A 25,980-nucleotide genomic window follows, 5' to 3' on the forward strand; every position below is an offset into this window, starting at 1 on the left:
TGATAGCTTTGTGACCGATCTGAAACTGAAAGCACAGACATGTAATTTCTCTGAACTGAAATCATCCATGATTCGTGACCAGATTGTGTTTGGTATTCATGATAAAAAAAGTCAGGGAACATTTGCTGAGAGAAACCGAACTAACATTGGAGCATGCTGTGAAAATATGCCATGCCAGTGAGCAAGCTCAGAAGCACGCGAAGACTTTGTGAAATTAATAGTGGTGCGATTGTAGTAAGTGATAGTGCTGCTGTCGGTGCTGTGTCCTACAAGGGGAAGAAATGTGGGCAGAACAGAAATGCAAAGCAATCGGAGGATGGAATTTTTAATTGTAAACGCTGTGGTTACCAGCACCAGTCAAGACAATGCCCAGCGTTTGGGAAAATGTGCACAAAAATGTAATGGAAAGAATCACTTTGCAAAACAATGCTTTTCAAAAGTAAAAACAAAGAAAGGGCAACAAGTCAATGTGATTGAGGACACTGATTTAAGTGAGACATTTTTTGTAGGAATGGTGTCATGTGACAATATGGCCCAGAAATTCGGGTCGGGGGCTTCCCGCGGTGCGAAGCCCCCGACCTATACTTACCTAGCGCGCCAGCAGTTGACCTCTTGGCCTGCGTGGAATTCCTCTCCGAGGCCTGTCCCAGAGGCCGGCGTGCTATGTTGGCGTGTCCCAGGGGCGTAGTTAGTGCGTTGCATCCCCTGGGATCACGTGAGCAACAGGCAGCCAATCGGAGCAGGGAATGCTCCTGTTGTGTATGTAACCTGTTCCACCTTAAGAGAGCTTAAGCCTGTTCCACCTTAAGAGATGTACTACTTTCTCAGGCTGCTGTAGACGTAATACCGGGGGTGAACACACCGGTATATAAGCACTGTGCAGTAATCTTGTATTCAGAATAGTCCCTACCTCCAACCAGTAAAGACCTGTTTGATTGTTACTGATTAAGTCTGAGTATTAATTACTTGAACAACTCACAGACTTAACACTGGCGACGAGTCTGATTCGGACCCTGTGGCAGTCACTCCACGGCAGCTTCGTCCACAGCCAGGACGTTGCAGAGAGGTTTCCACCCTCTCCACCCCACTGGAAGACATCCTGACCTCGGAGCCTCCATCGGCGACCGTCAGCTTCTTCTCCAGCTTGGTGGTGGGTAAGCCGTTGTCTGAGCCAGGCAGCGACGTGACAGGCAGTCGACCGCGTTGGCCGCACGAACGGGGCTGGGGGAGCCAGAGGAATAGGGCGCGAGAGCCGCTTCGAGCGGGAGGCGTTTCAACAGAGCGATCGCATCTCCTGATAAGGGCCGAGAGCCGCGAGAGCGATCGCATCTCCAGATAAGGGCCGAGAGCCGCTTCGGTCGGGAGCCACTTCGCGATCCAGCGATCGCATCCGCTGATAAGGGCCGCACTCGGGCGATCGCGGCGAAGATAAGGGCCGCACTCGGGGGCTGAAGGGAGACGGCGTCGGGGGGACGGGTGAAGACGCCAAGCGCGGGAAAACCGCCATTTTGTGGGCGGAGGACGACGGCAAGAGCGGGAAGCCGCCATCTTGGATAGCAGTAAAAAAAAAAAATCTGAGAAATTGCAAATCTGATAAAGTACTACAATGCCTAAACACGGGAATATTAGCAATTTTGATAGTGACATCGAAGATTGGGCCATATATGTTGAACGAGTTAAAAATTATTGTAAGGCCAATAAAATTCGTGAGGCTGATAAAGCACTAACATTATTAAATTTAATGGGTGCGAAGACATACGGGCAATTGAAACACCTGTTATCACCAGATGAACCGACGGATAAGACGTTCGATGAGATTGTTACTGTCCTGAAAGATCATCTAAACCCCACGCCGCTGATGCTAGCGGAACGATTTAAATTTTATGACAGAAGGCAGCTACAGCATGAAAGCAATGCTGAATATTTGCTAGAATTGCGTAAATTAGCGAAATATTGTCAGTTTGGAACGGGACTGACAGATGCACTACGAGACAAATTTGTGTGTGGTTTATTTAAACAAGATACACAAAAGCAACTGCTCGAGGAGAATGAGCTGACGCTTGAGAAGGCGGTCACTATGGCAGCAGCACACGAAGCCGCAGCGAGAGGCACGGCAGTAATGCAGCTACGGTCACCGGAGCTCAGTGCACACAAATTGGGTGAGTGTTCTGGCAAATGTTATCGTTGTGGAAAGACAACGCATGATCAGAACCAGTGTTGGTTTAAAAACCAAGAATGTAGAACTTGTGGTAGGCTTGGACATATAGCTAGAGTATGCAGGTCAGCGAAGAAGACCAGCAACAAGAAGTCACCGCAAGGGAAATACGCAAAGGTACACAAGGTGGCCAAACAGGAGTCCGATTCAGACGCAAGCAGTATTGAACTGGCTAGCTTAAGGGTACTCAACGTTGGTAAGGGTGCAGACCTCCAGACAATTTGGGTTACTCTTCAGATAGAAGGAGTCCAAGTAAAAATGGAATTGGACACTGGATCGGCATTGTCGGTCATGAATAAGAAAGATTACAGAAGGTTATTCCAACATATTCCCCTACAGGATACGGAGATTATATTGACAACCTACACGGGGCAGAGTGTGTACCCCATCGGGACAATAAAGGTTGCAGTAGCCAACAAGGGCGAAGGAAGTCAAATAATGGACTTATATGTGATACCGGAGGGAGGTCCACCACTACTAGGCCGGGAGTGGTTTAGAAACATAAATATGGACTGGCATTCGCTAAAAGCCATAAAGAGTGAGAACTCGGTGCAGATAATCAGCCCAGACTCTAGAACTGATGATGGTAAGACCAACCCATGTGCAAAAGACAAAGTTTCAGCACAGAATTCCACTGAGCAACAACAACATAGTCTAACAGAGAATTCTGAGTCTGTCAAGTCTACTGATATGCACATTTTTGAGGGACACTGGGCTCGAACTCAACTCCATTTCAAACTACAACAGCAATTAGAACAAATGATTCACCGTTTTGAGCAAGAGATGAATGAAATAAAAAAGTTCTTTGTTACAGAGTGGGAGAATCTGGAAAGTCAACAGAAGCAACTGATGGAGAAAATGGAGCAGGAGCACACCAACCATCTGCGCGAGGAGGCCGAACGAATCAAAGCTGATTCAGGTTCTGAAGGTGCGTGCCATAATCTGGTGTCAGAAGAGTTAACGGTCAGCCAACTCCTTCATATGCTGAGGGACAAGACTCTGAAATGGGAAAAACTTGAACACGAGCTGTGATCTTCAAAGGAAAAGGGTTCGGAGCTCTCAAAAGTCATTGAGATGGCTGATGTGACGACACAGACTGAAACGACTGCAACAGAGCAGCCATTGGATGCCAAAAGTACGCTGACTCACGTCAATGTAGAACAACAGACCGCTGAAACAGCTGCTCCGGTAGAGGGATTGCATAGTCCGATCAATCAATCTCCAAAGGAAGTTGAAGTATTAAAATCACAAATGAGGTCACTAGTAAACGACTTGCTGAAAGCCCAGAAAAAGCTGGATGCAGAGGTACACATGAAGAAGTCTCTTCAGGAAAGATGTCTGGATTTGGAACAAGAGCTGGCTAACGTCCAGCTGGGTATGGAGGAAATAGACGACCCTCTCACTGGTCTAGCTCAGGACGACACCGAATATTACCATGACCTGGTGGACGACACCGAATATTACGATGTCCTGTCCTGCCCAGCTTGTAACTTCGACTCCCAAAGTGCAGAAATCATGGAGGAGCACCAAAAGTCTACGGAACATCGGGAGAAGCTGGCTCTACGACGGAAACAGGAGGAAGAGAAGGAGGAACTGCGCATGCAGCTGGCAGCTGTGGCAGCTGACAATGGAGCCCAGAGAGTCTCCAAGAAGCAGAAAAGGAAAAGTAAAAACAGAAGATGACCCATCTGAACCATTATCACCTCTACCAGATCACACATGTGGTCCCTCCGAACGGAGCCAAATCAGTTCGGAAGTTCAAGCTGTTAAATCCATGAAAGGACTATTGAATGAGTAACGTGAACCGACTACACCACAGAGATTGAATCTGTGAACTGTTTTCCGCAGAGACTGAATCTGTGATATGTTACGTTAAACATGAAGTTATATATGTATATATGTTATTACGTTATGTTAAATGGGGGGGATGACTATAAAGCTAAGAAGGGAGGAGTGTTGTGTATGTAACCTGTTCCACCTTAAGAGAGCTTAAGCCTGTTCCACCTTAAGAGATGTACTACTTTCTCAGGCTGCTGTAGACGTAATACCGGGGGTGAACACACCGGTATATAAGCACTGTGCAGTAATCTTGTATTCAGTGTAGTCCCTACCTCCAACCAGTAAAGACCTGTTTGATTGTTACTGATTAAGTCTGAGTATTAATTACTTGAACAACTCACAGACTTAACAGCTCCATTCATAAGTCTTGACAGATAGACCTGTCAAAACGTATAAATGCTGAGGCTGTAAAACTGTACTTTACCTTCAAATAAATTTTTAAAAAACATCACACTTTGTAAATAAACTATAAATGACATTAAATAACTATTTTCAACAAAAATTTAAAAATTTTTGAAAAAAATAATTTTATAAAAAAACGGGGCTAAAAATAAACTTACCTTGCTTTAAAGTATTTAAAAGTAAAAAACCTGTGGAAAAAATGTTTTAAATTTAAATAATTGACCACTTACCTTTGAAAATGAAGTCCTTACGGCTGCTTTTTACATTTCTAAACTGTACAGACTTACCCGCATGTTAAAACCTGTAAAAAAAAAGGAAGTTCAACGCGCACGCGCAGACTCCCGCGTGCACACGTTCGACCTCTGAACCCCTTGGGACTCAAATTTCTGGGCCATAGAAAAGGATACAGAAAAGGTGCAGCCCTCAGGAATGGACAATGCTGAACATAAAGTTAATGCAGTAAAAGAGGACAAATGGATGATGCCACTGCAGGTAAATGGAGCATTAGTTACATTGAAACTAGACACTGGGGCAAAAGCAAACTTAATCAGTATGAGTGACATTAAAAATATGAAAGAAAAGCCCAAAATACAGAAAAAGTCAGTACTACTGAAGAACTATAATGGACAGAAAATAGATAGCTTATGTGTATGCAGACTTAAAGTGACAGTCAAAGACAAAGTGCATCATCTCATGTTTTCTGTTGTGGCTGAAGGACTTGATTCACTACTAGGTGACAAAGCTTGTGAGGACTTAGAACTGGTCAAGAGAGTCTACTGTATAAACTGTGCCATAAGCAGACCAGATGACTCCGTGGATTCCGTAGGTGAGTAATTTCCAGGATGCGTTCAAAGGATTTGGAGTTCTACCATTCACTTACAAGATCCAGCTAAAGGAGAATGCTCAGCCAGTGGTACATGCTCCACGGAGAGTTCCAGCACCCCTGCATGACCGGCTCAAGAATGAACTGGACAGAATGACCACACTAGGAGTCATCAGGAAAGTCGAAGAGCCAACAGACTGGGTTAACTCCATGGTATGTGTAAAGAAAAAGAACAATGATCTAAGAGTATGCATGGATCCAAAGGACTTAAATGCAAACATAAAACGTGAACACTACCAGATTCCCAAGCGAGAAGAAATCACCAGTGAAATGTCAGGTGCCAGATACTTCACAAATATCGATGCCTCAAGGATTTTGGCAACTAAAACTGGATGAAGAGCGCACCAAATACTGTACCTTCAACACACCATTTGGCAGGTATTGTTTCCTCAGAATGCCTTTCAGGATAATATCTGCATCTGAAATCTTTCATAGAGCGATGGAACACATAATTGAAGGTCTGGAAGGAGTTCGGGTCTATGTTGATGACATCATCATCTGGGGCTCCACACTGAAAGAACACAATGAAAGACTGACTAAAGTGCTACAGAGCATACGCCAGAATGGACTGAAGCTCAACAAAGCCAAGTGTCATTTTGGCGTCCAGGAAGTCACTTTCCTAGGAGATAATCTATCTGGTAAAGGAATAGAGCCAGATATGGAAAAAGTAAACGCCATACTCAACATGCCCCGACCCACTGACAAAAAAGGAGTGCTACGCATCATGGGGATGATAAACTTCATTGGAAAGTTCATTCCTAACTTGTCAGCCAAGACAGCCTGTCTGCGAGACCTGCTACATAAAACAAATGAGTTTGCATGGACAGAGAGACATGAACAAGAGTGGATGAACCTCAAAACAGTGCTGACAACCACACCTGTACTCACCTTCTTTGACCCAACAAAGAGAATCAAAGTGTCAACGGATGCATCAAAAGATGGCCTAGGCACGGTCTTGCTACAAGCAGAGGGTGAAGATTGGAAGCCTGTTGCCTATGCCTCCAGGTCTATGACTGATACTGAGTGTCGATACGCCCAGATTGAAAAGGAATGTCTAGGCTTGGTATTTGGACTAGAAAAGTTCCATGGCTACATATATGGACTTCCCACCTTCACAGTTGAGACAGACCACTGCCCACTGGCTGCCATCATTAAAAAAAAACCTGAATGAGATGTCTCCAAGGATTCAACGACTCATGATGAAGCTGCAAAGATATGACTTTGAACTGATCTACACACCAGGCAAACACGTTGGGCCAGAAATTAGGATCGGGGGCTTGCCGCGCGTGCAAGCCCCCGATGTGCACTCACCCGGCGCGCCGACATCTGAAGCCTGGGCCTGCTTGGAATTCCTGTCACTGGCCCGGTTCAGATGTCGGCGCGATGTGCTAACCTGATCCAGCGGCGTAGTTAGTGCGATGTGCCGGCTGGGATCAGGTGAGCACTGTTCAGCCAATCAGGGGAGGGGAAACTTCATTCATGAGTTTGATAGTAAGAACTGTCAAACTCATGAAAAGTACGGGCGCCCAAAAGACTAGTTTAACTTTAAATAAAATTTTAAAAAACATCCCAATAATTAAATAAACTATAAATAACTTTTAAAAACTATTTTAAACAACTAATCAAATTTAAAAAAAAAAAATAATTTTAAGAAATCAGGTCTAAAAATAAACGTACCTTACTGTAAATTCCTTAAAAACAATAAAGCTGTGGAAAAAATGTTATAATTTTAAATAATAGACCACTTACCTTCAAGAATCAAGTCCTTACGCCTCCTTTTTATATGTCTAAAAAGTTCAGGCCCTTGCACACGGGCAAACCTGTCAAAAAGAAGGAAGGTCAACGCGTGCGCGCAGAGTCCTGCACGCACGCGTTGGACCTCTGAACCCCTTGGAGGAAATGCCGGTTTCCCGCGCATGCGCTGTGCATGCTGAAATCTGGCACTTCCAACGGGCCCACGCGTGAGTACCCCGTCCGTACTCACGCATTGGGACCGGAATTACTGGCCCAATGTGTTAGCAGATGCACTATCCCGAGCACCCACAATGAGTCATGTGAGCTCTACGGAGGAAGACGTGGATGCTCATGTGAGTATGGTCACTGCTGCGCTGCCCGTGTCAGACACAAAATCAAAGCAAATAGCAGAAGAAACAGTAAAAGATAGTGTTACAAACAGTAATAGAGAACATTCATCATGGTTGGCCAAAAGGTTCCTGTCCAAAGTACTATCACATCAGGTCAGAGTTGTGTATCGCAAGTGGACTATCACTAAAACAGAACAGAATAGTCATTCCACAGGCTCTACGTAGAGACATGCTCAAAAGGATTCATGAGGGACACCTCGGAATTGAAAAATGCAAAAGGAGAGCAAGAGACACTGTTTATTGGCCTGGCATAAGTAAGGACATTGAGAACATGATAGGCAAATGTGAGACATGTCAGAAACACCAAAACAAACAAGCAAAGGAACCAATGATAGTAGCTGACTTACCAACAGCACCATGGCAAAAGGTTGGTATGGACCTTTTTCATTTGAATGGTAAAGACTATCTATTAGTGATTGACTACTATTCTAACTATCCTGAGATGGCGCTGCTCTCAAGCACATCAGCAAGCAGTGTCATAATGCATGTTAAATCCATCTTCGCCAGACATGGAATTCCCAGGATTGCCGTTAGCGACAATGGTCCGTGCTTCAACTGTAAGGAGTGGCAACAGTTTGCAGCACATTATGACTTTCAGCATATCACATTCAGTCCTCTGTATGCTCAGTCGAATGGTAAGGCAGAGAAAGGTGTTCAAGTTCTCAAACAGCTACTGAAGAAAGCAACAGAAAGCAAGTCTGATCCTTATCTCGCCCTGCTGAGCTACTGAGCCTCCCCTTTAGACTGTGGTTCTTCACCTGCTGAACTCTTAATGGGTCGCAAGTTGCGCACCACGCTACGTGCTGCGCAAAAGAAAAGCAGAGTAAGGAACTGAGACAGAGACTTCAACTGTTAAAGCTGAAACAGAAATCACACTATGACAAGTCATCCAAAACTCTGAAACCATTGACAAGGGATGATGTTGTCAGGATTGAGGATCCAGATGCATGGAACAGGAAAGCTACAGTTCTTGAGGAAGTAGGACCAAGGTCATACACTGTTAGAACTGAGGAAGGACAGATTTTCAGGAGGAACCGCCGTTCCCTCCTGAAAACACAAGAAACTATCCAAGAGCAAATCGATGACAATGCCGCAACTGAATCTTGTCACTCACCACCAGAACAATCTAACACAAACACACATACAGGCTCTCATGCAAACACATCAGACTTACCTGTGCTGAGAAGACCCACACGTGAAGTAAAAAAGCCTGATATAGTTTTCTTTGTACTCAAAGATTAAGTCTAATAAAAGAATGAAAAGCTTAGCGTTTATAAAGTAAAGCTTTGAAAATGTGTTGACTGTTGTTTTTTTTTTTATAACGACATAAACATCTTCACAAGTTCATTCGAAGGTTTATAGAGCACTAACGAAAGTGTTACTGATATCATCTTATCATTTTTCTTGAAAGTTGATTGATGTTGATTTTGTTTAACCTCAAAGAAAGGGGGATGTAATGATCAATAACATGTCATTCTAGAATGGTACACTAGGTGGAGCTGTATGTTTAAGAGTGGGCTACCCATGATGCACTAGTCAAGATGGATACCAGTATACAAGTCCACATGGCTGAATAAATGTCTAGCACAAGCTAGCTGTTCATAATGAAAACGTCTATTTTTTTATGAACATAATAACAGGGCCTATCATAGGCCTAGACAACTGACCCCTCTCCTACAGCCTGGAGCCTATCTTAGGACTAGACAACTGACCCCTCTCCTACAGCCTGGGGCCTATCCTAGGCCGAGACAACTGACCCCTCTCCTACAGCCTGGGGCCTATCCTAGGCCTAGACAACTGACCCTCTCCTACAGACTGGGGCCTATCCTAGGCCTTGACAACAGACCCCTCTCCTACAGCCTGGAGCCTATCCTAGGCCTAGACAACTGACCACTCTCCTACAGCCTGGAGCCTATCTTAGGACTAGACAACTGACCCCTCTCCTACAGCCTGGGGCCTATCCTAGGCCTAGACAACTGACCCCTCTCCTACAGCCTGGGGCCTATCCTAGGCCTAGACAACTGACCCCTATCCTACAGCCTGGAGCCTAGCCTAGGCCTAGACAACTGACCCCTCTCCTACAGCCTGAAGCCTATTTTAGGCCGAGACAGCTGACCCCCCTCCTACAGCCTGGAGCACTGGGCACAGTTCTGGTCTCCATATACCTTGGTTAGACCACAGTTGGAGCACTGTGCACAGTTCTGGTCTCCATATACCTTGGTTAGACCACAGTTGGAGCACTGTGCACAGTTCTGGTCTCCATATACCTTGGTTAGACCACACTTGGAGCACTGTGCACAGTTCTGGTCTCCATATACCTTGGTTAGACCACAGTTGGAGCACTGTGCACAGTTCTGGTCTCCATATACCTTGGTTAGACCACACTTGGAGCACTGTGCACAGCTCTGGTCTCCATATACCTTGGTTAGACCACACTTGAAGCACTGTGCACAGTTCTGGTCTCCATATACCTTGGTTAGACCACAGTTGGAGCACTGTGCACAGTTCTGGTCTCCATATACCTTGGTTAGACCACACTTGAAGCACTGTGCACAGTTCTGGTCTCCATATACCTTGGTTAGACCACAGTTGGAGCACTGTGCACAGTTCTGGTCTCCATATACCTTGGTTAGACCGCACTTGGAGCACTGTGCACAGTTACAACATCAGAGTGACGGCACAGGAGAGCAGGTAGGTGATTGGTTGGTGAGTATCACAGCTCTTTTTTGCTCCAAGTTAGGGAAGGGAGTTTAATTAAGAGTGGAGAAACTGTAACTCACTAGTACTTATTAAATTAATAACTTAAACTAAGTAAAATAATCAAATAAACCTAAAATATCGATAAAAAAATACTTTAATTCATTAATAAATAAAACAAGGTTAGAGCTGGCAGGGCAGGTGGTGTGTTGTAACTGCAGCATGTGGGAGTCTGTGGAGAGCATCGCGATCCCGCGCAAACACATCTGCAGTAAGTGTCTGCAACTCGAGGAACTTCGACTCAGAATTGCTGAGCTGGAGTACGAGCTGCAGACATTGCGCTGCATCAGGGAGGGGGAGTGTTACCTGGACACTTTGTCACACCCTTCAGGTTAAGTAGTACTTTAGAGTTCGTCAGTGGCCAGGGGCAGGAGGGTGTGACCACGAGTCAGGAAGGTATGGGGACCCAGGATGTGGTGATGGAGGAGCCTCGGCCCTGGACCTTGTCCAACAGGTACGAGGTACTTTCTACCTGTATGGTTGAGGACAAGGACTGCAGGGGGATGGGCAAACTGACCAGGGCACCGTGGTATAGGGGGCCTTCCAAGTGGGGGGGGGGGGGGGAGAAGGAAGGAATGTGGCAGTAGTAGGGGACAGTATAGTCAGGGGGATAGATACTGTTCTCTGCAGCCGCGAAAGAGAGTCCCGAAGGTTGTGTTGCCTGCCCGGTGCCAGGGTTAGGGATATCTCCTCACGGCTGGAGAAGAACTTGGTGTGGGAGGGGGAGGATCCAGTTGTCGTGGTCCATGTAGGAACCAACGACATAGGTAGAACTAAGAATGAGGTTCTGCTGAGGGAGTTTGAGGAGCTGGGGGTCTAAATTAACAAGCAGAACTACAAGGGTACTAATCTTTGGATTACTTCCCGAGCCATGTGCCAATTGGCATAGGGTCAAGCAGAGAGTGAAATGTGTGGCTCAAAGAGTGGTGTGGGAAAAAGGGGTTTCAATTCATGGGGCCCTGGCACCAGTGCTGGGGAAAGAGGGAACTGTTCCATCAGGACAGTCTCCACTTACACCGGGCTGGGACCAGCGTCCTGGCGAATCGAATAACTAGGGCTGTAGATAGGGCTTCAAACTAATAAAAAAGGGGGGTATGGGTCAGGTGAGGGGAAATTTAGAAATCTAAAAAGAGAAAAGTCAAGGCAATAGAGCAGTGTAGCGATTTGGGTAAAAATAAGCAGAGCGTGACAGGAAGGGACAGAGAGTTTAATGGTAGCAGCAACACGGTGGCATAGTGGTTAGCACTGTTGCCTCACAGCGCCAGGGACCCGGGTTCGAATCCGGCCTCGGGCGACTGTCTGTGTGGAGTTTGCACATTCTCCCCGTGTTTGTGTGGGTTTCCTCCGGGTGCTCCGGTTTCCTCCCACAGTCCAAAGATGTGCGGGTTAGGTTGATTGGCTATGATAAATTGACCCTTTGTGTTAGGGGGATTAAATACGTGGGGTTACGGGGATAGGGTGGGATATGTGTTGGTGTAGGGGTTATGGGGATCGGGTGGGATATGTGTCGGTGCAGGCTCGATGGGCCGAAATGGCCTCTATCTGCATTGTGAGGTTTCTGTGATTCAGTGCAGCAGAGAATAAGGTCAAAGCAGGGAATAATGGTAAAACATTTAAATTAAAGGCTCTTTATCTGAATGCACGAAGCATTCGTAACAAAATAGATGAACTAGTGGCACGAATAGAGATAAATGGGTTTGATCTAATAGCCATTACAGAGACATGGTTGCAAGGTGGCCAAGGTTGGGAACTAAATGTTCCAGGGTACTTGACATTTCGAAAAGACAGGCAGAATGGAAAAGGAGGGGGAGTAGCCCTGATAATAAAGGATGACATAAGGACAGTAGCGAGAAAGGATCTCGGTTCAGAAGATTAGGAAGTAGAATCAGTATGGGTGGAGATAAGGAATAAGAAGGGGCAGAAAACATTGGTGGGAGTAGTATACAGGCCCCCTAACAGTAGCTATACCGTTGGACAGAATATTAATCAAGAAATAGTAGGAGCTTGCAACAAAGGTAATGCAATAAATTGGGGGACTTTAGTCTTCATATAGACTGGAGAAATCAAATTGGCAAAGGTAGTCTGGAAGACGAGTTCATGGAATGCATTCGGGACAGTTTCTTAGAACAATAGGTCATGGAACCAACCAGGGAACAGACTATTTTAGATCCTGTATTGTGTAATGAGACAGTGTTAATTAGCAATCTCATAGCAAAGGATCCTGTGGGGCAAAGTGATCATAATATGATAGAATTTCACCTTAATTTTGAGAGTGACTTGCCCAAGTCCGAAACTAGAGTCTTAAACTTAAATAAAGCCAATTACATAGGTATGGGGGTGAGTTGGCTAAGGTAGATTGGAAAAATAGATTAAAAAGGTATGGCGGTAGATAAGCATTTAAAGAAATATTTCATAATTCTGAACAAAAATACATTCCATTGAGAAGCAAAAACTCCACGGGAAAAGTAATCCAACCGTGGCTAATTAAAGTAGTTAAGGATAGCATTAGATTGAAAGAAGAAGCTTATAATGTTGCAAAGAATAATAGTAAGTCTGAGGATTGGGAGTTTCAGAAACCAGCAAAGGTTGACCAAAACATTGATGAAAAGGGAAAAAATAGAATGAGAGAAAACTAGCAAGAAATAAAAGCAGATTGTAAGAGTTTCTACAAGTATGTAGGAAGGAAGAGAGTAGCAAAAGTAAACGTTGGTCCCTTAGAGGCTGAGCCAGGAGAAATTATTATGGGGAGTAAGGAAATGGCAGAAACATTAAACAAATATTTTGTATCTGTCTTCACAGTAGAAGACACAAAACGCAGACCAAAAATGGTGGGGAACCAAGGGTCTAATAAGAGTGAGGAACTTAACATTTAATATAAGTAGAGAAAAAGTACTAGAGAAACTAATGGGACTAAAAGCCGACAAATCCCCTGGACCTGACGGCCTACATCCTAGGGTTCTAAAAAAGGTGGCTGAAGAGATAGTGGAAGCATTGGTTTTGATCTTCCCTAGATTCTAGAACAGTCCAAGCAGATTGGAAGGTCGCAAATGTAACCCCGCTATTCAAGAAAGGAGGGAGAGAAAAAACAGGGAACTACAGGCCAGTTAGTCTGATATCAGTCATCAGGAAAATGCTGGAATCCATTGTTAAGGAAGTGGTATCAAGTCACTTAGAAAATCGTAACATGATTCGGCAGAGTCAAGGTGGTTTTATGAAAGGGAAATCGTGTTTGACAAATTTATTAGTTTTTTGAGGATGTAACTAACAGGGTAGATAAAGGGGAACCAGTGGATGTAGTATATTTGGATTTCCAAAAGACATTCAATAAGGTGCCACATAAAAGGTTCTTACACAAGATTGGGGCTCATGGGGTTGTGGGTAATATAGTAGCATGGATAGAGGATTGGTTAATGGAGAGAGAACAGAGAGTAGGGATAAACGGGTCTTTTTCCGGTTGGCAGGCTGTAACTAGTGGGGTGCCGCAAGGATCAGTGTTGGGGCCTCAGCTATTGACAATCTATATTAATGACCTAGATGAAGGGACCGAGTGTAATGTATCCAAGTTTGCTGACGATACAAAGCTAGGTGGGACAGTAAGCTGTGAGGAGAACACAGAGTCTGCAAAGGGATATAGATAGACTGAGTGAGTGGGCAGTAAGGCGGCAGATAGAGTATAATGTAGGGCAATGTGAGGTTATTCACTTTGGCAGGAAGATTAGAAAAACAGAATATTTTTTTAAATGGTGAGAAACTTTCAAATGTTGGTGTTCAGAGAGATTTGGGTGTCCTCGTGCAAGAAACACAGAAAGCTAGCATGTAGGTACAGCAAACAATAAGGAAGGCAAATGGCATGTTGGCCTTTATGTCAAGGGGTTTGGAGTATAAGAGTAAGGAAGTCTTGCTACAATTGTACAGGGCCTTGGTGAGACCACACCTGGAGTACTGGGCACAGTTCTGGTCTCCTTATCTAAGGAAGGATATACTTGCCTTGGAGGCGGTGCAACGAAGGTTCACTAGATTGATTCCTGGGAGGAGAGGGTTGTCCTGTGATGAGAGATTGTGTAGAATGGGCCGATACTCTCTGGAGTTTAGAAGAATGAGAGGTGATCTCATTGAAACATAGAAGATTCTGAGGGGGATTGACAGGGTAGATGCCGAGAGGTTGTTTCCCCCTGGCTGGAGTGTCTAGAACCAGGGGTCACAGTCTCAGGATAAGGGGTCGGCCATTTAGGACTGAGGTGAGGAGGAATTTCTTCACTCAGAGGGTTGTGAATCTTTAGAATTCTCTGCCCCAGAGGGCTGTGGATGCTGAGTCTTTGAGTATATTCAAGGCTGAGATCGATGGAGTTTTGGACACTGGGGGAATCAAGGGATATGGAGATTGGGCGGGAAAGTGGAGTTGAGGTCGATGATCAGCCACGATCTTATTGAATGGCGGAGCAGGCTCGAGGGGCCGAATGGCCTACCCCTGCTCTTATTGCTTATGTTCTGGTCTCCATATTACAAGAAGGATATTACATAGAGGCACTGGAGAAGATGCAAAAAAGATAGTCACTAATAAATCCAATAGGGAACTCAGGAGAAACTTCTTTACCCAGAGAGTGGTGAGAATGTGGAACTCGCTACCACAGGGAGTGGTTGAAGCAAATAGCATTTAAGGGGAAGCTGGATAAGTACATGAGTGAAAGGAATAGAAGGATATTGTGAGATAAAGTAGGGGTGGGAGGAGGCTACTGTGGAGTTTAAACACCGACACGGACCAGTTGGGCCGAAGGGCCTGTTTCTGAGCTGTACAACACCGTGTAAGGGACTGACTTCAAATGTGGCACCATTTTCATCAGTGAGCGGAACACAGGCCTCCGACAGATCTTGCGATAGCCTCCCGTCGTCAAGTTACTTTCGCTGAGCGATACCCAGTTGACCACGTATTGATGCTTGTCCAAAGCGAAGTGGAACCGCTTCTGCTTGCGTTTGAACGAGGCTTCGATCTCGGCTGCCAAAGGCTGTTAATAAACAAAATATATATAGATATGTAAACACGAGCACAGAAATGAAAAACAATACACAGCTTCAGCAAGTGGCTGGGCCCCCCCCACACACAGCAGGACAGGCCTGTTTCAAGTAGGGAAGGAGGGGCTACATATTGCCTGAGTGGGCCTGGTCCTTCGAGGCGATTGCAATCTGCCCCTCCACTGGGATTAAAAAGACCAACAGCGCTCACCGTCCCAGACTGGGCCCCCCTGAGTGAGGGACACAAGGTAAGGACACACATTGCCCTTGAAACCCACACCCGCAAGAGGGGAGACCGAGAGGGTACCAGACGGATAGACACGGAGCCTCCAGGCACCTCACCTACCCACTCCCACGGCCCATCCTCCTCCTCCTCACAGCCCACAATACCACACCCTCGCCTTCCCTCACTATGCTGGCTCTCACCCCACCGCCTACCCCTCCGCTCCCCTCCCCCCACCCTCTCCCCCACCCTCTCCCCTCAACTGCCTCCCCTCAAATGCTCCCCCTCCCCTCACCGCCTCCACTCCCCCCACTGCCTTCCCTTCCCCTCCCCTTCCCCCCACCCTCTCCCCTCCCCCTCCCCTCACCCTCTCCCCTCAACCGCCTCCCCTCCCCCCACCCTCTCCACTCAACCGCCCCCCTTCAACTACCTCCCCTCCCCCCACCGCCTTCCCCTCCCCCACCCTCTCCCCTCAAATGCTCCCCCTCCCCCCACCGCCTTCCCTTCCCCGCCCCTCCTCCTCCCCCCTCGACTGCTCCTCCTCCCCTCACCGCCTACCTCTCCACTCCCACACCGCATCCCCTCAACCGCCTCCCCTCCCCCCACCCTCTCCCCCTCCCCCACCACCCCCTCCCTCAACCGCTCCCCCTCCCCAACCTCTCCCTCAACTGCTTCCCCTCCCCATGCCCTCCCCCCAACCGCCTTCCCTCCCCTCAACCGCCTCCCCCCCCTCCCCCTCCCCTGCCTCGGCCTCCACTCCCCTCCCTCCACTGCCTCCACTCCCCTCCACCGCCTCCCGTCCCCTCCCCTCCCCTACCCTCCAACCGCCTCCCCTCCCTTCCCCCAAATCCCCCTACCCTCCCCGTCCCCTCCACCGCCTCCCTCTCCCCCCACCCCCTCCACCACCGCCTCCCTCTCCCCCCACCCCCTCCACCACCTCCTCACTTCCCCACCTCCCCACCGCCAACCCCTCCACCGCCACCCCTCCCCCCCGCCACCGCCTCCCCTCCCCACCCCTCCACCGCCTCCCCCTCCTCCCTCCACCCCCTCCCCACCTTCAACCGCTCCCCTCCCTCCCCTCCACCACCCCCTCCTCCCTCCACCCCCTCCCCACCTTCAACCGCTCCCCTCCCTCCACTGTCTCCCCTCCCCCTCCACTCCACCGCCTCCCCCTCCCCGTCCACCACCTCCCCTCCACCGCCTCCCCTCCCCCTCCTCCACCTCCCCCTCCTCCCCACCTTCAACCGCTTCCCTCCCTCCACGCCCCTCCCCTCCACCGCCTCCCCTCCCCCCACCCTGTCCACCGCCTCCCCTCCCCCGCCTCCCCACCCTCCACCGCCTCCCCTCCCTCCACCGCCTCCCCCACCCCATCCACCACCTCCCCTCCCTTCAACCACTCCCCTCCCCCCACCGCTCCCCTCCCCCACCCTCTCCACCGACCCCCTCCCTTCAACCGCCCGCCTCCCTTCCACTCTCCCCAACCCTACCCCCAACCCCCTCCCCTCAACCGCCCCCCCCCCCCTCCTCACCCTCACCTCCTCGTATGCTGCCCAGCGCCCCTCCTTGTCCCGGTAGGTTTTCCACTTGGTGAAGAACTGGGGGTCACTCTCCGCAGAGTCGGTGGTCGAGAGGCGCCGCCATCGTTCGTACTCCAGCGAGTCCACGCGGCAACCGTTGAAATCGAGTCGGAACTCGTCACCATAGGAACTGGGAGAGGGGGGAGGGGTTACTGAGCGAGTGAGGGGGAGCTGGATTAACATCAGTAGAGATACAGTCAGTAACACAGGGCGCTGGGGAGAGGGGTTACTGAGTGACAGTGAGAGGGAGCTGGATTAACATCAGTAGAGATACAGTCAGTAACACAGGGCGCTGGGGGAGTGGGGTTACTGAGTGACAGTGTGAGGGAGCTGGATTAACATCAGTAGAGATACAGTCACTAACACAGGGCGCTGGGGAGAGGGGTTACTGAGTGACAGTGAGAGGGAGCTGGATTAACATCAGTAGAGATACAGTCAGTAACACAGGGCGCTGGGGGAGTGGGGTTACTGAGTGACAGTGTGAGGGAGCTGGATTTACATCAGCAGAGATACACTCAGGGATATATCTGTTTATACACTGTATGGATAGATCTGCGTGATGTGCCTCAATAGTCCCGAGACTCGATGTTAGCGAACCAAAACAAGGCTTTTATTAACTTAGAAGATAACACGCAGTGGAGAGAGGTATCTTCCCTGGAGGTCTGCAGTACTGGCTGTGAGGCCAGACTGAGCTGGCTTACATAGAGGCCAGGTATGGGCGGAGCCCTACACACAACACATTCCATACATTCCAATACACAATACAATGGTGAGGAGAAACCTGAAACCAACCACAGCCACAGGCAATACAATGGTAAGGGGGAACCTGAAACCAACCACAGTCACAGGCAGTGATGAATGGAATATTTCATCACATTCACCCCTTCTATAGATTTAGTCTGTTCGGGGGTTTGGTAGTCCTCTGCGACCGACGTGGCTGTTGTGGTGTCGCGGGTGTCGGCTGGGTGTCCCCGGTGGCCTCCTGGGTCTCTGCCGGGGGTGCCGCCAGGGTTGTTGAAGGGGTAGTTGGTGGGGGTGCCGTTGGTCGATGTTCTTCCGGGGGTGATGAAAGAGTAGTGGGTGGGTAAGAGTTGCTGTGGTCGTTGTTGCTGCTATTGCCGTGGTTGTTGTCGTTACCGGCTGGGGCGACGTCTTTTATTGACACGGTGTCCTCCCTTCCGTCGGCGTGCCGGACATACGCGTATTGGGGGTTGGCGTGGAGTAGGTGCACTGGCTCCACGAGAGGGTCCGTCTTATGGCCCCTCACATGCCTTCGCACGAATACCGGACCCGGGGTGGAGAGCCATGACGGCATGGATACGCCTGAGGTGGATTTCCGGGGGAAGCTAAACATTCGTTCATGAGGCGTGGCATTAGTGGCAGTACACAATAGCGACCGTATCGAATGGAGCACATCTGAGAGGACTTCCTGCCAGCGGGAGATAGGGAGGCCCTTGGTCCTTAGAGCTAGAGTGACTGCTTTCCATACTGTCCCGTTCTCTCGCTCCACTTGACCGTTACCCCGGGGGTTGTAGCTGGTGGTACGGCTCGTGGCGATACCCCTGGACAGCATGTACTGGCGTAGCTCTTCACTCATGAAGGACGCCCCCCTATCCGTGTGGATGTAGCTCGGCATACCGAACAGGCAGAACAGGCTGTTGAGGCATTTAATGACCGTGGCGCTGGTCATGTCTGGGCAGGGGAAGGCGAATGGGAACCGGGAGTATTCGTCCACAATGTTCAGGAAGTAAACATTGCGGTCGACGGACGGGAGGGGGCCCTTGAAATCTAAGCTGAGCCGCTCAAAGGGCCGTGTAGCTTTGATTAAGTGGGCTCTATCAGGGTGGTAGAACCGAGGCTTGCACTCAGCGCAAGTGCGGCAGTTCCTGGTCAGAGACCGAACTTCCTCAATCGAGTAGGGTAAGTTGCGGGACTTTATGAAGTGGAACAGCCGCGTGACCCCTGGGTGGCAGAGGTCGTTGTGGAGGGTCTGTAGCCGATCCCCGGTGGCGCTGGCACACATCCCTCGTGAGAGGGCATCTGGGGATTCGTTAAGGGCCCCTGGCCGGTAAATGATGTCATACTCGAAGGTGGAGAGCTCGATCCGCCACCTAAGAATCTTATCATTTTTGATCTTCCCCCTCTGTTTATTATTGAACATAAACGCTACCGACCGCTGGTCGGTAAGTAGGGTGAAGCGTTTGCCGGCTAGGTAGTGGCGCCAGTGGCGCACTGCCTCCACGATGGCTTGGGCCTCCTTTTCCACGGAGGAGTGTCTGATCTCGGGCCCTTGGAGGGTCCTCGAGAAGAAAGCTACGGGCCGCCCCGCCTGGTTGAGGGTGGCCGCCAAGGCAAAGTCAGACGCATCACTTTCCACTTGAAATGGAGTGTTCTCGTCCACTGCCTGTAGCGTGGCCCGCTCAATATCCTGCTTAATGCTTTTGAAGGCGGCGTGGGCCTCAGCAGAGAGCGGAAAAGAGGATGCTTTCAAGAGGGGGCGGGCTTTGTCGGAGTAGTTGGGGACCCATTGGTAATAATAAGAAAATAACCCCAGGCACCTTTTCAGGGCTTTGGGAGTGTTGGGCAGGGGCAGCTCCCGTAGGGGGCGCAATCGGTCGGGGTCTGGTCCGATTTCCCCATTCTCCACCACGCTGCCTAGTATGCAGAGGCGCGTGGTGTTGAAAACGCACTTGTCCTCGTTGTAGGTGAGGTTGAGTTTTTGTGCGGTTTTCAGGAACCGCTCGAGGTTCGAGTCGTGATCCTGCTGGTTGTGACCGCAGATGGTGACGTTGTCGAGGTAGGGGAAGGTTGCCTGCAAGTGGTGGTCATCGACCATGCGATCCATCTCCCTCTGGAAGACCGAGACCCCATTCGTCACCCCAAAGGGGACTCTGAGGAATTGGTAGAGGCGTCCGTTCGCCTCGAAGGCGGTGTACGGGCGGTCCTCTGGTCTGATAGGGAGCTGGTGGTACGCTGACTTGAGGTCGATGGTGGAGAACACCCGGTATTGGGCGATTTGGTTCACCATTTCTGATATGCGGGGTAGCGGGTAGGCGTCTAGTTGGGTGTACCTGTTGATCGTTTGGCTATAGTCGATCACCATCCGTTTCTTCTCGCTACCCCTTACCACCACCACTTGGGCGCGCCACGGGCTATTGCTGCATTCAATAATGCGCTCTTTCAGGAGCCTGTCTACCTCGGTTGCGATAAACCGCCTGTCCTCCCAGCTGTACCTCCTGCTTTTGGTCGCTATTGGCCGGCAGTTAGGGGTAAGGTTCGCAAATAGCGAAGGCGGCTTTACCTTCAGGGTAGCCAGGCCGCACACTGTGAGGGGCGGCTGGGACCCACCGTACTTGAGCGTGATGCTTTGGTGGTTGCACTGGAAATCCAGGCCCAAGATCATGCTCGCGCATAGATTCTTCATGATTAATACTTTAAAATTATCGTATACAGTCCCGTTAATGGACAATTGTACCGTGCAGTAACCCAGAATGATCGATGTCTGGGTTTTATCAGCCATAGAGATGGTACCCCGAGTAGGGACCACCTTTAGGGAGAGTTGTCGTGCCAGTTCCGGGTGGATAAAACTCTCCGTGCTTCCACTGTCAATTAAACATTTAACCCCGCACCCGTTTACCTCGATGTCCACCATTGATTTGGATAGCGGGTGGGGCCTGGTCTGGTCCACTGTGACCGATGCCACTGTAGGGCCCTGATCGAGACAAGATGGCGTCCGCGCTGTCTGCTCACAAGATGGCGGACCCCACGAGGTCGGGCAAGATGGCGTCCAAGATGGCCGCTCCCACGGCGCACATGCGGCGGTGGCGGGTTTTGGTTTTCCAGCGGGGTTCCCTCTGCACACCTTCCCAAAGTGCCCCTTCTTACCGTACTTCAAGCAGGTGGTGCCTTTCGCCGGGCACAGGTTTCTGGTGTGCTTTGGCTGCCCGCAGAAGTAGCAGTTGGGTCCCCGACGCGTCGCGGCTGTCGTAGGGCTTCTGGGGGGAGAGCGGGGCCCCGACGGTGTCGGCTGCCGGGCGGGGAAGATGCCTTCCAAGATGGCGGCGCCCTTGGTGCACACGTGGCGGCGTGGATGGCGCGGGCTGAAGAGTAGGCATCCAAGTTTCTCTGGGCCACATCCAGGGATCGCGCGGTGTCCGCAGCCTGTTTCAGGTCCAATCCCGTTTTTTCCAGCAGTCTTTGCCGGATGTAAGTGGAGCTGAGGCCTGTGATAAAGGCATCGCGAACAAGCTCGTCGGTGTACACTGCGGCTTTTACATCTCGGCACTTGCAGTCTTTGCCAAGCATTTTCAGGGTGCCTAGGAACTCCTCCACCGATTCCCCAGGTCGCTGTGCGCGAGTGGCGAGCAGATGCCTAGCATACACCTCATTCGTAGGCTGCTGGTAATGCGCCTTTAAGATGTCGCAGGCGGCCAGGTACGTGTCGGCGTCTTGGATGAGGGGGTAAACCCAGTGGCTTACCCAATTCCGCAGAATTCCGAGTTTCATACTCGCAGCGTCCGTAGCGTCTTTGACGGCTGCGGAATTGTCCAGGAAGAATTCCATACACATAAACCAGTGTCCGAAGCGTGCTGATGCGTCCGGAGCATGCTGATCCGAATCCAAACGTTCGGGTTTCAGGAGTTGATCCATAGTGTTGAAAAATAAGTTAATAAAATTGATGTGCCTCAATAGTCCCGAGACTCGATGTTAGCGAACCAAAACAAGGCTTTTATTAACTTAGAAGATAACACGCAGTGGAGAGAGGTATCTTCCCTGGAGGTCTGCAGTACTGGCTGTGAGGCCAGACTGAGCTGGCTTACATAGAGGCCAGGTATGGGCGGAGCCCTACACACAACACATTCCATACATTCCAATACACAATACAATGGTGAGGAGAAACCTGAAACCAACCACAGTCACAGGCAGTGATGAATGGAATATTTCATCACACTGCGTTTATGTGTTCAACCATAAATGTTTTTCGATGCTTTGGCAACATAAGATGTACCTTATCATGCCAATAAAGTGATTTGAATTGAATTGAATTGATACAGTCAGTGACTCAGGGCACTGGGGAGAGGGGTTACTGAGTGACAGTGTGAGGGAGCTGGATTAACATCAGTAGAGATACAATCAGTAACACAGGGTGCTGGGGGAGGGGTTACTGAGTGACAGTGTGAGGGAGCTGGATTAACATCAGTAGAGATACAATCAGTAACACAGGGTGCTGGGGAGGGGTTACTGAGTGACAGTGTGAGGGAGCTGGATTAACATCAGTAGAGATACAGTCAGTGACACAGGGTGCTGGGGGAGAGGGGTTACTGAGTGACAGTGTGAGGGAGCTGGATTAACATCAGTAGAGATACAGTCAGTAACACAGGGCGCTGGGGGAGAGGTTACTGAGTGACAGTGTGAGGGAGCTGGATTAACATCAGTAGAGATACAGTCAGTGACTCAGGGCACTGGGGGAGAGGTTACTGAGTGACAGTGTGAGGGAGCTGGATTAACATCAGTAGAGATACAGTCAGTGACACAGGGTGCTGGGGGAGAGGGGTTACTGAGTGACAGTGTGAGGGAGCTGGATTAACATCAGTAGAGATACAGTCAGTAACACAGGGCGCTGGGGGGAGAGGGGTTACTGAGTGACAGTGTGAGGGAGCTGGATTAACATCAGTAGAGATACAGTCAGTAACACAGGATGCTGGGGGAGAGGGGTTACTGAGTGACAGTGTGAGGGAGCTGGATTAACATCAGTAGAGATACAGTCAGTAACACAGGACACTGGGGGAGAGGTTACTGAGTGACAGTGTGAGGGAGCTGGATTAACATCAGTAGAGATACAGTCAGTAACAGGGCACTGGGGGAAGAGAGGTTACTGAGTGACAGTGTGAGGGAGCTGGATTAACATCAGTAGAGATACAGTCAGTAACACAGGGCGCTGGGGGAGAGGGGTTACTGAGTGACAGTGTGAGGGAGCTGGATTAACATCAGTAGAGATACAGTCAGTAACACAGGGTGCTGGGGAGAGGGGTTACTGAGTGACAGTGTGAGGGAGCTGGATTAACATCAGTAGAAATACAGTCAGTAACAGGGCACTGGGGGAAGAGAGGTTACTGAGTGACTGTGTGAGGGAGCTGGATTAACATCAGTAGAGATACAGTCAGTAACACAGGGCGCTGGGGAGAGGGGTTACTGAGTGACAGTGTGAGGGAGCTGGATTAACATCAGTAGAGATACAGTCAGTAACACAGGGTGCTGGGGGAGAGGGGTTACTGAGTGACAGTGTGAGGGAGCTGGATTAACATCAGTAGAGATACAGTCAGTAACACAGGGCGCTGGGGGAGAGGGGTTACTGAGTGACAGTGTGAGGGAGCTGGATTAACATCAGTAGAGATACAGTCAATAACACGGCGCTGGGGGAGAGGGGTTACTGAGTGACAGTGTGAGGGAGCTGGATTAACATCAGTAGAGATACAGTCAGTAACACAGGGCGCTGGGGGAGAGGGGTTTCTGAGTGACAGTGTGAGGGAGCTGGATTAACATCAGTAGAGATACAGTCAGTAACACAGGGCGCTGGGGGAGAGGGGTTACTGAGTGACAGTGTGAGGGAGCTGGATTAACATCAGTAGAGATACAGTCAGTAACACAGGGCACTGGGGGAGAGGGGTTACTGAGTGACAGTGTGAGGGAGCTGGATTAACATCAGTAGAGATACAGTCAGTAACACAGGGCACTGGGGGAGAGGGGTTACTGAGTGACAGTGTGAGGGAGCTGGATTAACATCAGTAGAGATACAGTCAGTAACACAGGGCGCTGGGGGAGCGGGTTACTGAGTGACAGCGTGAGGGAGCTGGATTAACATCAGTAGAGATACAGTCAGTAACACAGGGCGCTGAGGGAGAGAGGTTACTGAGTGACAGTGTGAGGGAGCTGGATTAACATCAGTAGAGATACAGTCAGTAACACAGGGCGCTGGGGGAGAGGGGTTACTGAGTGACAGTGTGAGGGAGCTGGATTAACATCAGTAGAGATACAGTCAGTAACACAGGGCGCTGGGGGAGCGGGTTACTGAGTGACAGCGTGAGGGAGCTGGATTAACATCAGTAGAGATACAGTCAGTAACACAGGGCGCTGGGGGAGAGGGGTTACTGAGTGACAGTGTGAGGGAGCTGGATTAACATCAGTAGAGATACAGTCAGTAACACGGCGCTGACGGAGAGAGGTTACTGAGTGACTGTGTGAGGGAGCTGGATTAACATCAGTAGAGATACAGTCAATAACACAGGGCGCTGGGGGAGCGGGTTACTGAGTGACAGCGTGAGGGAGCTGGATTAACATCAGTAGAGATACAGTCAGTAACACAGGGCGCTGAGGGAGAGGGGTTACTGAGTGACAGTGTGAGGGAGCTGGATTAACATCAGTAGAGATACAGTCAGTAACACAGGGCGCTGAGGGAGAGGGGTTACTGAGTGACAGTGTGAGGGAGCTGGATTAACATCAGTAGAGATACAGTCAGTAACACAGGGCGCTGGGGGAGAGGGGTTACTGAGTGACAGCGTGAGGGAGCTGGATTAACATCAGTAGAGATACAGTCAGTAACACAGGGCGCTGAGGGAGAGGGGTTACTGAGTGACAGTGTGAGGGAGCTGGATTAACATCAGTAGAGATACAGTCAGTAACAGAGATTGCTGGGGGGAGAGGGGTTTGGAGACAGTGGGTGGTGCCCTTCAGCTCCTGGGAGTCAGGAAGGGAAGGCCCGCCTCATTCAGGGGCATGGGCCCCCTGGGAAAATGGCATGGAGCATTTGAACTTGCTAGAACGACCTTTTACCTCTCGGCCCCTTGCCAGCAGGGTGCCAGGCCCCTCGGGACGGGAAGGTGGGGCGGGGTGGAGAAAAACCCCCAAGCCCCTCAAGCCCCCACACCCAGGGGAATGGGGAATAGCGCCGAAACCCCAACATAACCACCCTCCCTCCTTGACTGCACGACGACAACCTTTCACCTCTCGGCCTACCTGGTGCTGGAGCCTAGGTATAAGTGGCTAGCACACGTGCAGTACAGGCGCTCGAGCTGATGCTGGGACGTCTCGGGGACGCTGACCCACTGGTTGACTCTCCGCCGCAGCAGCTGCCAGCGGTAGGGGTAGCGGGTGTGGTGGCGAGGACACCGCGGGCCCAGCGTGCACTTGCCCACCAGGAAGGGGCTGCAGATGTTGACGTGCCAGGCGGGGAGGATATGGAAAGGCGGGTCGCCAGCCCAAGCCCCTCCCTGCGCCGCCTCCTCTCGGCCACCTGTAGCGCCGCGCGGCAGGGGTTGCGGGGACTGACGGGCGCCAGCCTGCCCGCAGGGAGCCGCGCCAACATCCGCAGAAAGTCTAGTGGTCATCAGGTCAACCAGCGCTTGACAGGTCCTGTGGAGAGAAAGAGGCACACATTGAGAGCCAGAGCAGAGTGTGGGGGGGGGGGGAAAGAAAAGAGAGCGAACGCGACACAGAGCCAGAGCGGGGGGCACGGGTAGAGAGAGGGGGGGAACGAGATGGGTTGGGGGGGGGGGGGGGGGGGAGAGACGAGGCCGGGGGGAGGGGGGGGAGAGAGGAGACGGGGGGGGGGGGAGAGAGGAGACGGGTGGGGGGGGAGAGAGGAGACGGGGGGGGGGGAGAGAGGAGACGGGGGGGGGGGGAGGGGAGGGGGGGGGGGGGGAGAGAGGAGACGGGGGGGGGGGGGGGAGAGAGGAGACGGGGGGGGGGGGGGAGAGAGGAGACGGGGGGGGGGGGGAGAGAGGAGACGGGGGGGGGGGGAGAGAGGAGACGGGGGGGGGGGGGAGAGAGGAGACGGGGGGGGGGGGGGGAGAGAGGAGACGGGGGGGGGGGGAGAGAGGAGACGGGGGGGGGGGGGAGAGGGGAGACGGGGGGGGGGAGAGAGGAGACGGGGG

At 50.5% G+C, this 25,980-nt stretch overlaps 2 protein-coding genes across 2 annotated transcripts in view; both read right to left on the reverse strand.

Annotated features, from left to right (window-relative positions):
* Window positions 1–25,452, reverse strand: part of LOC147091275 (protein mono-ADP-ribosyltransferase TIPARP-like) — a 34,493-nt gene extending 9,041 nt beyond the window's left edge. The window contains exons 1-3 of the mRNA XM_085976531.1: window positions 25,064–25,452; window positions 17,009–17,180; window positions 15,056–15,243 (exon numbers count right to left, since the gene is read on the reverse strand). Of these exons, the coding sequence (XP_085832657.1) occupies window positions 15,056–15,243; window positions 17,009–17,180; window positions 25,064–25,434 (731 nt within the window). The 5' untranslated portion in view covers window positions 25,435–25,452. The remainder of the gene's footprint in view (window positions 1–15,055; window positions 15,244–17,008; window positions 17,181–25,063) is intronic.
* Window positions 25,439–25,980, reverse strand: part of LOC147091276 (gamma-enolase-like) — a 25,295-nt gene continuing 24,753 nt past the window's right edge. Inside the window, exon 4 of the mRNA XM_085976497.1 lies at window positions 25,439–25,448. Coding sequence (XP_085832623.1) covers window positions 25,439–25,448 — 10 coding nt within the window. The remainder of the gene's footprint in view (window positions 25,449–25,980) is intronic.

This window comes from Somniosus microcephalus, unplaced genomic scaffold (genome assembly GCF_052327205.1).
Source record: "Somniosus microcephalus isolate GS21.2 unplaced genomic scaffold, FLI_Smic_1.0 unresolved_chr3, whole genome shotgun sequence".
In the NCBI taxonomy this organism is placed as follows: Eukaryota; Metazoa; Chordata; class Chondrichthyes; order Squaliformes; family Somniosidae; genus Somniosus; species Somniosus microcephalus.